The 12,689-nt window shown below is 38.4% G+C and overlaps 1 protein-coding gene across 1 annotated transcript in view; it reads left to right on the forward strand.

Annotated features, from left to right (window-relative positions):
- Window positions 1-3,817: 3,817 nt before the first annotated feature.
- Window positions 3,818-12,689, forward strand: part of LOC135462638 (ankyrin-1-like) — a 33,299-nt gene continuing 24,427 nt past the window's right edge. Inside the window, exons 1-8 of the mRNA XM_064739861.1 lie at window positions 3,818-3,979; window positions 4,355-4,453; window positions 6,848-6,946; window positions 7,781-7,879; window positions 9,040-9,138; window positions 10,191-10,289; window positions 11,124-11,222; window positions 12,057-12,155. Of these exons, the coding sequence (XP_064595931.1) occupies window positions 3,818-3,979; window positions 4,355-4,453; window positions 6,848-6,946; window positions 7,781-7,879; window positions 9,040-9,138; window positions 10,191-10,289; window positions 11,124-11,222; window positions 12,057-12,155 (855 nt within the window). The remainder of the gene's footprint in view (window positions 3,980-4,354; window positions 4,454-6,847; window positions 6,947-7,780; window positions 7,880-9,039; window positions 9,139-10,190; window positions 10,290-11,123; window positions 11,223-12,056; window positions 12,156-12,689) is intronic.

Raw genomic sequence — 12,689 nt, forward strand, 5'->3', positions numbered from 1 at the left:
GAATACAGGCGACTCTCTAAAAGAAATACACTATAATACAAACATAGCCAAGAAGTAGAGGTGGGGGGTGGGGTGCATCAAATTGTGCTGTAGCCTGTAATGCTAGGTTTTCTTCGCCCCGGTTTGACGACGCTATTTTATATATGTAGATTGGCGGATTATATCATGCTGCCGGGGTAACCTCTATTATGTCTTATGCGAAATGGAACATGTCCAATTTGACGAAGGAAGTCAAACACCTCTTAAATGAGATCCCAAACACTTTTATTTTCACACTAAATATTCCCGCCGCACAATATGTATGTGTAATCTCTACACTGCATTTCAAACAAAAATGTTAACCAGTTCTTCTTAAAAATTGGAATGTCGGCCTACCTTTTCCTCTCTAAGCTTAAACCAGGTTTATCCCATTGCGTCAGCCTCTGTGGAGTTGAGTACTCAGAAGTGCTGTCAATCATCGGCTTCGGGACAGCCTGTTTAAATCATTCTGCTATCTACGTGCGTTTTATAATGCATATGTGGTGGCCAAGTGTGGATTTTGTAAAACATACATGTAGCCAATGAGAATGTACAGCACTGGAAGTTGGGGTTATGTATGGCAGTGTGACAAGAGCTACATGTAATGGTTATTTATCCAACACCCTGGATACTGTAAATGTAGATGTTACATTCCACGTAGAACTAGAGGCTAATTTTAATGCAAAGTTTTGAAATCACGTAGATGTAAGGTATACATATATATATACCTACATGGTGTAAGCAATACAACCACCTGGGTAATATCCATGTAACATGCGTTCCTGTCTGAAACGTGCAGTAACCCAGGAAATGTTGTCACAGAGTAGATTTCTCCTATGTTCACAAACCAGCCACATCTAGAACACGAATTTAAAACACTGAACACATGACATTCAATTGTAGAAGAAGATAAAACATACCCGTCTATCCCCTTTTTGCCATGCGAATCTCCAATAACGTGAAGGCTATGGATACGTCAACACTGCGTGTACATTGGCCTTTTCTTGTACAAGGCTTCACATTCTCAGTAGCGTGATGACTGGTATATTCATGGTGTTAGTGTAACTTTTCTCTTGTTCTCTATTAGACTCTCCACTAAGACGTTTACTCGACTAAAACGAATACACCAAACGTGCGTTATTCGTTATTCGGTTCTCCAGTGCAAATTGTAACTGGATTTGGTTTCAGTAGGATATTGTCTTTTCCACTCTCATGTATCAAATTTACAGGACGTTTACTTCAATGTGTTGCTAGCCCGTTATGTGTTCTTTGCGTCTCCAATAATAACTGTTATACAACACAAACATTAGTTAAACATGGTGTCGGCATGTTATTTGCTGTTTGACTCCCCAATATCAAATCTATTTACTTCAATATAGACATCTACTTAAATGTAGTGCTAGCACGTTCTCTGCTACATCTCTCTCCTATACCAAAGCTATTTACTCGAATATAGACATCTACTTAAATGTAGTGCTAGCACGTTCTCTGCTACTTCTCTGTCCTATACCAAAGCTATTTACTCGAATACAGAGATTTACTTGAATGTATTGCTAGCACATTCTCCGATACTTGACTCTCCAATATCAAAGCTATTTACTCGAATATAGACGTCTACTTGAATGCAGTGCTAGCACGCTCTCCGCTACTTGACCCTCCAATGTCAAAGCTTGTTACTCGAATATAAACGTCTAGTTGAATGTAGTGCTCAAACGATCTCTGCTACATGTTCCTCCAATATCAAACCCAGTTACTCGAATATAGACATCTATACTTAAATGTATTCTCCGCTATTTGACTATCTAATGTGAAAGTTATTTACTGGAATATAGACAACAAGTTGAATATTGTACTCAAACGTTCTCTGCTACTTGTCCCTCCAATGTCAAAGCTAGTTACTCGAATTTAGACATTTACTTGATTGTAGTACTAGCACGTTCACCGCTTTTTGTCTCTCCAATACCAAAGCTATTTACTCGAATATAGACATCAACTTGAGTACAGTGATAGCACGTTCTCCGCTACTTAACTCTCCAATATCAAAGCTTGTTATTCGAATATAGACATCTAGTTTACCATCTCTGCTATGGGCCTCTCCAATATCAAAGCTATTTACTCGAATATAGACATCTACATGAAGGTAAAGTTAGCACCTTCTCCGCTACCTATCTCTCTAATACCAGAGCTATTTACTGGAATATAGACATCTGCTTGAATGTGGCGCTAGCACGTTCTTCACTAACTACCTCTCTAATACCAGAGCTATTTACTGGAATATAGACATCTGCTAAAATGTGGCACTAGCACGTTCTTAGCTACCTACCTCTCTAATATCAAAGCTTTTTACTCGAATATAGACATCTAATTGAATGTGGTGGTAGCACGCTATTCTTTATATATAGATATCCGTAGACACAAAACTGAAACTGCTGATCGATGGACATTTTCCACAATGCCTGACATCACTAAATGGGCTCCTGTAATAGGCCTACGTCGTGTCATGTGGATTTTGTCAAGGGGAGACAACACTGCACTCAGCCAGGCGAGTGAAACCATAACATATTCATTTAACATTTAATCAGTGCATGTTGGTAGCTACAATACAACCGCTGGAAATAGGCCTACATAACAGTCACAGTGTGAGTTTAACTCCCTCATGTAATCTGAAAGGAACTGAATGAATGAATGATTGAATGAATGAATGAATGCTTTTTCCTTAACGTTGTACTTAACAATTTTTCAGTCATTTAGCGACGAGGGCTCATTGGGTGTGTGTATACATTAAACTGTGTCATCTTGTGACAGGGCGACTCCATGCCGCCAAAGTGCTGCCGCCATTTAAGTATCACGCCGAAGACACTAGACATAACCCCTGCCCAGTCACATTATACTGAGACCGGGCGAACCAGTCCTGTTTACCTGCTCTAACCTCTCAGTACTGAGCGCCAAGCGAGGCAGCAAAAGGTACCGCTTTTAATCCAGGTTGGATTCAGGGTTTTCCGACTTCGAGGCGGACGCTCTAACCATTAGGCCACCAAAGAGGTCAAAAGAGTGAGAAATTGAAAGCCACATACTGCATGGTAACCAACTAAATCTTATATATGACACTGAAGACAACACAATATAGCATTTAACTTAAGCTTAATACCCAGCGAAAGTGTAAGCTGCACATGGGTAATCAACTGATACATGTGGGCCCTATACCATGCATATCTACATGACTCTACATAGTACCTAAAATATGATACTTCTACAACCATGGAAGGAGCGTCAGGTCGTAGTCTATTTAATGGTGAACTTTTTGATGGTCCATGGTCACATATAGTGCGGGTTCGGTACAGCCCATCGACAGGGACTGTAGATACACGCAGGCACTCTCTTTGTGGTGTATAGGTGAAAACAAACGGTTATTTGGCGGCGCTCGCAAAGTCGTATGTCTGTCTAACGTTTGAAGACCACTTGTCTTCTAACGGTATGATATGTATATCTGTTTGTCACACAATGGCCGGTGATTTACCTTAAATACATCAGTTTCCTCCATCATAAAACTGACCACCATCGCATAAACATTCTTGACAATAGCATCCGGCAGCAATCAGTCAGTCAACCAATCAACCATGGATACAATGTAGTACATGTAGAATATAGTTATGGTTACTGAGTGGTAATATCATAAACATGTTACAGATATATATATGAATATGCAAACTTCTCCTGGGGAGCACATAACGACTTGATGTATTGTTTAAAATTCCACAGACACTTGATTTGAATTTTCACTTCGGAATGTAGAGAAATGATGGAAATGGTGGGAATCCGTTGTCATTTGGGTGGAGATACGTTGTCACCAGGTGTAGATCCGTTGTCATTTGGGTGGAGATCCGCTGTCACCAGGGTGGAGATCCGTTGTCACCTGAGTGGAGATCCGTTGTCACCTGGGTGGAGGATCTTTGTCACCTGGGTAGAGATCTGTTGTCACCAGGGTGGAGGATCTTTGTCACCTGGGTAGAGATCTGTTGTCACCAGGGAGGAGGATCTTTGTCACCTGGGTGGAGGATCTTTGTCATCTGGGTAGAGATCTGTTGTCACCAGGGTGGAGGATCTTTGTCACCTGGGTAGAGATCTGTTGTCACCTGGGTGGAGGATCTTTGTCACATGGGTGGAGATCTGTTGTCACCTGGATGGGGATCAGTTTTCACTCGTAATAGTTAGCTATGTGTTTAATATGTAGAGTGACTTTACTTAGGTCTCTCTGCAGACAGTAAAAGAGAGCTGGTTGGTTTCCAAACAAAGTCATTTTGTATAATATCCCCATTGTTATTTTAACATTCAACAGACAGAAGGAAGGGATTTGCACTGGACGATGATGTTGAATTCCGTGGATTTCGTTCCGCAATTAGGCCTGATGGATGCAAGCGTCAACGCCAAGGATAAGGTAAACGATGTACAATTATGGCTTACAGTTTGGTCATGTAACCGTTGCTATCATTGACAAATGATGGACCCTTAGATAAATAAGTTGTGTCTGAGATAAATAAGTCGTTGTCCGAGCTTACTGACTAACCACCATGGCACATCTGTCAGTTTTCCCCGCAGAGCAAGGTGTTTAACCACTGGTAATTTATTCAGCACATAATTTTCTCTGCTTACTCCTGTGGAGTTTCTTTAACAACTCACCCTCAAAAAATAATAAATCAATAAATATTACATTGTAACATTATACATTTAAGAAAGGCGTTTTTCCGTTTGACAGCTGTAGAAAATAACGCCACTGTGTATGAGTGCCTGTAATATACAGACACAAAGACATAGTGATTTCAAAGGATTTCAAAGTGGAAAATCAGCATATTGAGAAGTGAAATCAACACGACTTGTCCATTTCCCATCGTATATAAATGTCAACAACGATTTACACGCTCCAGTCTTTATTCAAATTGATAAAATGTGACCATTGCCGTGATTAAGTTTCAAACAATCAGCTCCGTGTCATCATCTCAGGTACTATGTTTATATCTGCTTGGATCAAACACCACATGGTCACAGAGAAGTGCACATTTATCACTAGCTTTGGTGGCCGTCATTTTTGCCAGCGAACGTTTTGACTTGATTCCTGTTGCCAGATTAACCTGGTGTTCAAATTATTGAATAATACCTGAGGCGTAGTGCCAATCAGTCCACGTGCCATATCCTAGTTACAAATCATTGATTATAGATCGTTGAAAATTTTTTTCTGAACAATATAATGTAAGCCATATAAAGCCCATCAGGCGGTCGATAGATAAAGTTTTCAAACTTAACGCAGTTACTCTTATGTAGATGAGAGTTTCTAAAAACATATGGTCCTCAAAGACATTCTTCAGTTTCAAGGAATGTATTGGTTTGTGGCATTTTATGTTCAATAAAGAGAGTTACGCCGTGCCAAAATTTAAAGGTGTCAGTGGCATAAGCACCACTTCGCCATATGAAGAGTCTAATCAGCTGTCTACTTGTCATGTCACGCGATCTATATCACGCTATTCAGGTGGGATCGGCGAAGTTCGACCGGCAAGTTCAAATAGGGCAGAGTTGAAATACCTGATACCTGATACGACACCAAAATAACAGCTCATTATCGTTTTATTTTTAAATTCGTCGTATGAAGTAGCTTTTCAAGTATTACATTATATTTACTTTACACGGGATGGGTTGACACCTTTGCACACTGCAGCTCAGAAAAACAGTGTGGGTGTTGTTCGTGTGCTACTGGAGAAGGTTGCTAATATCGATGTACAGGATAAGGTACGTGATATACTGATGTGAGGCCGGCAACAATACTTGACAAAACATGGTGCTCTGTTATGTAGTTATTCACGTGGCAATTAAGCCTTGAATTTTAGGACTTTTCCTATGCGCCAAATCGACTGGCTGCCACTAAATAAATTTGCTCTACATAAGATGAAATGGGTATGAATATTTCAAATTTCCATCCTTAGAAAGATGACGCCACGATCACGTTAGTTGTTGAGCAGACAGAGTATTTCAGTTAGCACCCGAACACATATTAACGACTTTAAGTTGTCGAAAACCCCTGAAAAAATTTCACCAACCTGCGAACTTCATACGGGAGTGAAAATCTACATACTGTTTTAAAACTCATAATGTTAGTCTTTTCGATAAAAATTGCTGAGAATTTCGTTGTCTGCGTGAACTATTAAAGCCAAAACGTATCTTTTAAAATAAAACAGCCGTTAGGAATGAGTTTAATTAATAACTACGATTCACTAAATTAAACTGTTGACAAATAACGCCAGTGTGTATGAGTGTCTGTGATATAAACACATAGACTTGGTGATTTTTAAAAGGCAAAGTGTATATGTCAACAGCGCCTTACACGCTCAGGTATTTTTTCAAATTCATAAAATACGACGCTGAAGGGCGCTGATGTCAATGTACAGAATCAGGCATAGGTGATGTATGGTTATGAAGCCAGACCACATTACTTAAAAACTAAACCCAAAAAGAACACTTTCTCATTATACTGAGAATTGAAGAGGACATGATCTCCCCATTTCCAGCCACACATAAATGTCGCCAACTCCATTCACTCCCATGTCTTTATATTTTACTCAAATTGTAAAAGTAGGACGACTGCATTTGTTAAGTTCTACATTACTTTCACATTACAATGTCATTAAATTACTGATACGACAGCAAAGCAGCTGACAATCGTACCGTTTCTACATTACGCGTGTGGATATGTGTATTTACGTGCAATATTAATGAATGTGTCATGAATACCATTTTTACTAAAGTTGCATTTCTAGTATAACATTTTATTTACTTTACACAGAATGGGCTAACACCTTTGTACTGTGCAGTCCGAAAAGACATTGTGGGTGTTGTTCATGTGCTGCTGGAGAAGGGTGCTGATATCAATGTACAGGATAAGGTGCGTGATATACTGATGTGAGGCCGGCCACAATACTTGACAAGAGATGGTGCTCTGTTATGTAGTTAATTCACTTAGCAATTGAGCCTTGAATTTCAAGACCTGTGCTATGCGCCAAATCGATTGGCTGCCACTAAATAAATTTGCTCTACATAGGATGTAATGAGTGTGAATATTTCAAACTTCCATCCTTAGAAAGATGACGCCACGACCACGTTAGTTGTTGAGCAGACAGAGTCTTTCAGTTAGCACCCGAACACATATTAACGACTTTAAGTTGTCGAAAACCCCTGAAAAAATTACACCAACCTGCGAATTTCATACGGGATTGAAAATCTACATGCTGTTTTAAAACTCATAATGTTAGTCTTTTCGATAAGAATTGCTGAGAATTTCGTTATCTACGTAAAATATTATAGCCATAATGTATCTGATAATATAAAACAGGCGTTAGGACTAAAGTTCATTAAATCAAACTGTTGACATAGATAAATGTTACATTGTGATATTTAACAGTTAGGAAAGGTGTTTTCTGTTCGACAGCTGTAGAAAATAACGCCAGTGTGTAGGGGTGCCTGTGACATAGACACATAGGCATAGTGATTTTTAAAAAGGCGAAGTGGAAAACCAGTACATTGAGAAGTGAAATAAACAAGACTTGCCCATTTCCAACTGTATATAAATGTCAACAGCGCCTTAGCAGCTGACAATTGTACCATTTTTACATTACATGTGGGGATATGTGTATTTACGTGCAATATTAGTAAATGTGTCATGAATACCATTTTTACTGAAGTCGCATTTGAAGTATTACATTTTATTTACTTTACACAGAATGGGCTGACACCTTTGTACTGTGCAGTCCTGAAAGACAATGTGGGTGTTGTTCATGTGCTGCTGGATGAGGGTGCTGATATCAATGTACAGGATAAGGTACGTGATATACTGATGTGAGGCCGACCACAATACTTGACAAGAGATGGTGCTCTGTTATGTAGTTAATTCACGTGGCAACTGAGCCTTGAATTTCAAGACCTCTGCTATGCCCCAAATCCACTGGCTGCCACTAAATAAATTTGCTCTACATAGGATGTAATGAGTGTGAATATTTCAAACTTCCATCCTTAGAAAGATGACACCACTACCACGTTAGTTGTTGAGCCGACAGAGTATTTCAGTTAGCACCCGAACACATGTTAACGACTTTAAGTTGTCGAAAACCCCTGAAAAAATTTCACCAACCTGCGAACTTCATACGGGATTGAAATTCTACATACAGTTTCAAAACTCATAATGTTAGTCTTTTCGATAAAAATTGCTGAGAATTTCTTTATCTACGTGAAATATTACAGCCAAAATTTATCTGTTAATATAAGAAAGGCGTTAGAACTAAAGTTCATTAAATTAAACTGTTGACATAGATAAATGTTACATTGTGATATTTAACAGTTAGGAAAGGTGTTTTCTGTTCGACAGCTGTAGAAAATAACGCCCGTGTATAGGAGTGCCTGTGATATAGACACAAAGACATAGTGATTTTTAAAAAGGCGAAGTGGAAAATCAGTACATTGAGAAGTGAAATGAACAAGACTTGCCCATTTGCAACCGTATATAAATGTCAACAACGCCTTACACGCTCAGGTATTTATTCAAATTCATAAAATACGACGCTGAAGGGCGCTGATGTCAATATACAGAATCAGGCATAGGTGATGCATGGATATGAGGCCAGGCCACAATACTTACAAACGAAACCCAAAAAGTACCCTTTCTTATTATACTGAGAAGTGAAGAGCACATGATCTATCCATTTCCAGCCACACATAAAAGTCACCAACTCCATTCATTCCCATGTCTGTATTTTTTACTCAAATTGTAAAAGTAGGACCACTGCATTTGTTAAATTCTATATTACTTTCACATTACAGCCTCGTTGAAATACCCAGTACGACACCAAAGCAACTGGCATTCGTACCATTTTTACATTCCGAGTGTGGATATGTGTATTTACGTGCAATATTAGTGAATCTGTCATGAATAGCATTTTTACTGAAGTAGCACTTCAAGTATTACATTATATTTACTTTTCACAGAATGGGTGGACAACTTTGCACTGTGGAGCCTTTAATAACAGTGTGGATATTGTTCGTGTGCTGCTGGAGAAGGGCGCTAATGTCAATGTACAGGATAAGGTACGTGATATACTGATGTGAGGCCGGCCACAATACTTGACGATAGATTGTGCTTTCCTATGTCGTTTACTCACGTGGGAATTGAGCCTTGAATTTTAAGAATTGTATTGGGTTTCAAATCGACTGGCTGCCACTAAATAAATTTGCTCTACATAGGATGTAATGAGTGTGAATATTTCAAACTTCCATCCTTAGAAAGACGACGCCACGACCACGTTAGTTGTTGGGCAGATAGACTATTTCAGTTAGACCTCGGACACATTTTATCGACGTTAAGTTGTCGAAAACCCCTGAGAAAATTTCACCAACCTGCGAACTTCATACGGGAGTGAAAATCTACATACTGTTTTAAAACTCATAATGTTAGTCTTTTCGATAAGAATTGCTGAGAATTTCGTTGTCTACGTGAACTATTAAAGCCAAAACGTATCTTTTAAAATAAAACAGCCGTTAGGAATGAGTTTAATTAATAACTACGATTCACTAAATTAAACTGTTGACAAATAACGCCAGTGTGTATGAGTGCCTGTGATATAGACACATAGACATAGTGATTTTTAAAAGGCGAAGTGTATATGTCAACAGCGCCTTACACGCTCAGGTATTTATTCAAATTCATAAAATACGACGCTGAAGGGCGCTGATGTCAATATACAGAATCAGGCATAGGTGATGTATGGTTATGAAGCCAGACCACATTACTTAAAAACTAAACCCAAAAAGAACACTTTCTCATTATACTGAGAAATGAAGAGGACATGATCTACCCATTTCCAGCCACACATAAATGTCAGCAACTCCATTCACTCCCATGTCTTTATATTTTACTCAAATTGTAAAAGTAGGACGACTGCATTTGTTAAGTTCTACATTACTTTCACATTACAATGTCATTAAATTACTGATACGACAGCAAAGCAGCTGACAATCGTACCGTTTCTACATTACGCGTGTGGATATGTGTATTTACGTGCAATATTAATGAATGTGTCATGAATACCATTTTTACTAAAGTTGCATTTCTAGTATAACATTTTATTTACTTTACACAGAATGGGCTAACACCTTTGTACTGTGCAGTCCTGAAAGACAATGTGGGTGTTGTTCATGTGCTGCTGGAGAAGGGTGCTGATATCAATGTACAGGATAAGGTGCGTGATATACTGATGTGAGGCCGGCCACAATACTTGACAAGAGATGGTGCTCTGTTATGTAGTTAATTCACTTAGCAATTGAGCCTTGAATTTCAAGACCTGTGCTATGCGCCAAATCGATTGGCTGCCACTAAATAAATTTGCTCTACATAGGATGTAATGAGTGTGAATATTTCAAACTTCCATCCTTAGAAAGATGACGCCACGACCACGTTAGTTGTTGAGCAGACAGAGTCTTTCAGTTAGCACCCGAACACATATTAACGACTTTAAGTTGTCGAAAACCCCTGAAAAAATTACACCAACCTGCGAATTTCATACGGGATTGAAAATCTACATGCTGTTTTAAAACTCATAATGTTAGTCTTTTCGATAAGAATTGCTGAGAATTTCGTTATCTACGTAAAATATTATAGCCATAATGTATCTGATAATATAAAACAGGCGTTAGGACTAAAGTTCATTAAATCAAACTGTTGACATAGATAAATGTTACATTGTGATATTTAACAGTTAGGAAAGGTGTTTTCTGTTCGACAGCTGTAGAAAATAACGCCAGTGTGTAGGAGTGCCTGTGACATAGACACATAGGCATAGTGATTTTTAAAAAGGCGAAGTGGAAAACCAGTACATTGAGAAGTGAAATAAACAAGACTTGCCCATTTCCAACTGTATATAAATGTCAACAGCTCCTTAGCAGCTGACAATTGTACCATTTTTACATTAAGCGTGTGGATATGTGTATTTACGTGCAATATTAATGAATGTGTCATGAATACCATTTTTACTAAAGTTGCATTTCTAGTATAACATTTTATTTACTTTACACAGAATGTGCTAACACCTTTGTACTGTGCAGTCCTGAATAACATTGTGGGTGTTGTTCATGTGCTGCTGGAGGAGGGTGCTGATATCAATGTACAGGATAAGGTACGTGATATACTGATGTGAGGCCGACCACAATACTTGACAAGAGATGGTGCTCTGTTATGTAGTTAATTCACGTGGCAACTGAGCCTTGAATTTCAAGACCTCTGCTATGCCCCAAATCCACTGGCTGCCACTAAATAAATTTGCTCTACATAGGATGTAATGAGTGTGAATATTTCAAACTTCCATCCTTAGAAAGATGACACCACTACCACGTTAGTTGTTGAGCCGACAGAGTATTTCAGTTAGCACCCGAACACATGTTAACGACTTTAAGTTGTCGAAAACCCCTGAACAAATTTCACCAACCTGCGAACTTCATACGGGATTGAAATTCTACATACAGTTTCAAAACTCATAATGTTAGTCTTTTCGATAAAAATTGCTGAGAATTTCTTTATCTACGTGAAATATTACAGCCAAAATTTATCTGTTAATATAAGAGAGGCGTTAGAACTAAAGTTCATTAAATTAAACTGTTGACATAGATAAATGTTACATTGTGATATTTAACAGTTAGTAAAGGTGTTTTCTGTTCGACAGCTGTAGAAAATAACGCCCGTTTATAGGAGTGCCTGTGATATAGACACAAAGACATAGTGATTTTTAAAAAGGCGAAGTGGAAAATCAGCACATTGAGAAATGAAATAATCAAGACTTGCCCATTTCCAACTGTATATAAATGTCAACAGCTCCTTAGCAGCTGACAATTGTACCATTTTTACATTACCTGTGGGGATATGTGTATTTACGTGCAATATTAGTGAATGTGTCATGAATATCATTTTTACTGAAGTCGCATTTGAAGTATTACATTTTATTTACTTTACACAGAATGGGCTGACACCTTTGTACTGTGCAGTCCGAAAGGACAATGTGGGTGTTGTTCATGTGCTGCTGGATGAGGGTGCTGACATCAATGTACAGGATAAGGTACGTGATATACTGATGTGAGGCCGGCAACAATACTTGACAAGAGATGGTGCTCTGTTATGTAGTTAATTCACATGGCAACTGAGCCTTGAATTTCAAGACCTCTGCTATGCCCCAAATCCACTGGCTGCCACTTAGTAAATTTGCTCTACATAGGATGTAATGAGTGTGAATATTTCAAACTTCCATCCTTAGAAAGATGACACCACGACCACGTTAGTTGTTGAGCCGACAGAGTATTTCAGTTAGCACCCGAACACATATTAACGACTTTAAGTTGTCAAAAACCCCTGAAAAAATTTCACCAACCTGCGAACTTCATACTTGGTTGAAAATCTACATGCTGTTTTAAAACTCATAATGTTAGTCTTTTGGATAAAAATTGCTGAGAATTTCGTTGTCTACGTGAAATATTGCAGCCAAAATTTATCTGTTAATATAAGAGAGGCGTTAGAACTAAAGTTCATTAAATTAAACTGTTGACATAGATAAATGTTACATTGTGATATTTAACAGTTAGGAAAGTTGTTTTCT

The sequence above is a fragment of the Liolophura sinensis genome, chromosome 2 (assembly GCF_032854445.1).
Source record: "Liolophura sinensis isolate JHLJ2023 chromosome 2, CUHK_Ljap_v2, whole genome shotgun sequence".
In the NCBI taxonomy this organism is placed as follows: Eukaryota; Metazoa; Mollusca; class Polyplacophora; order Chitonida; family Chitonidae; genus Liolophura; species Liolophura sinensis.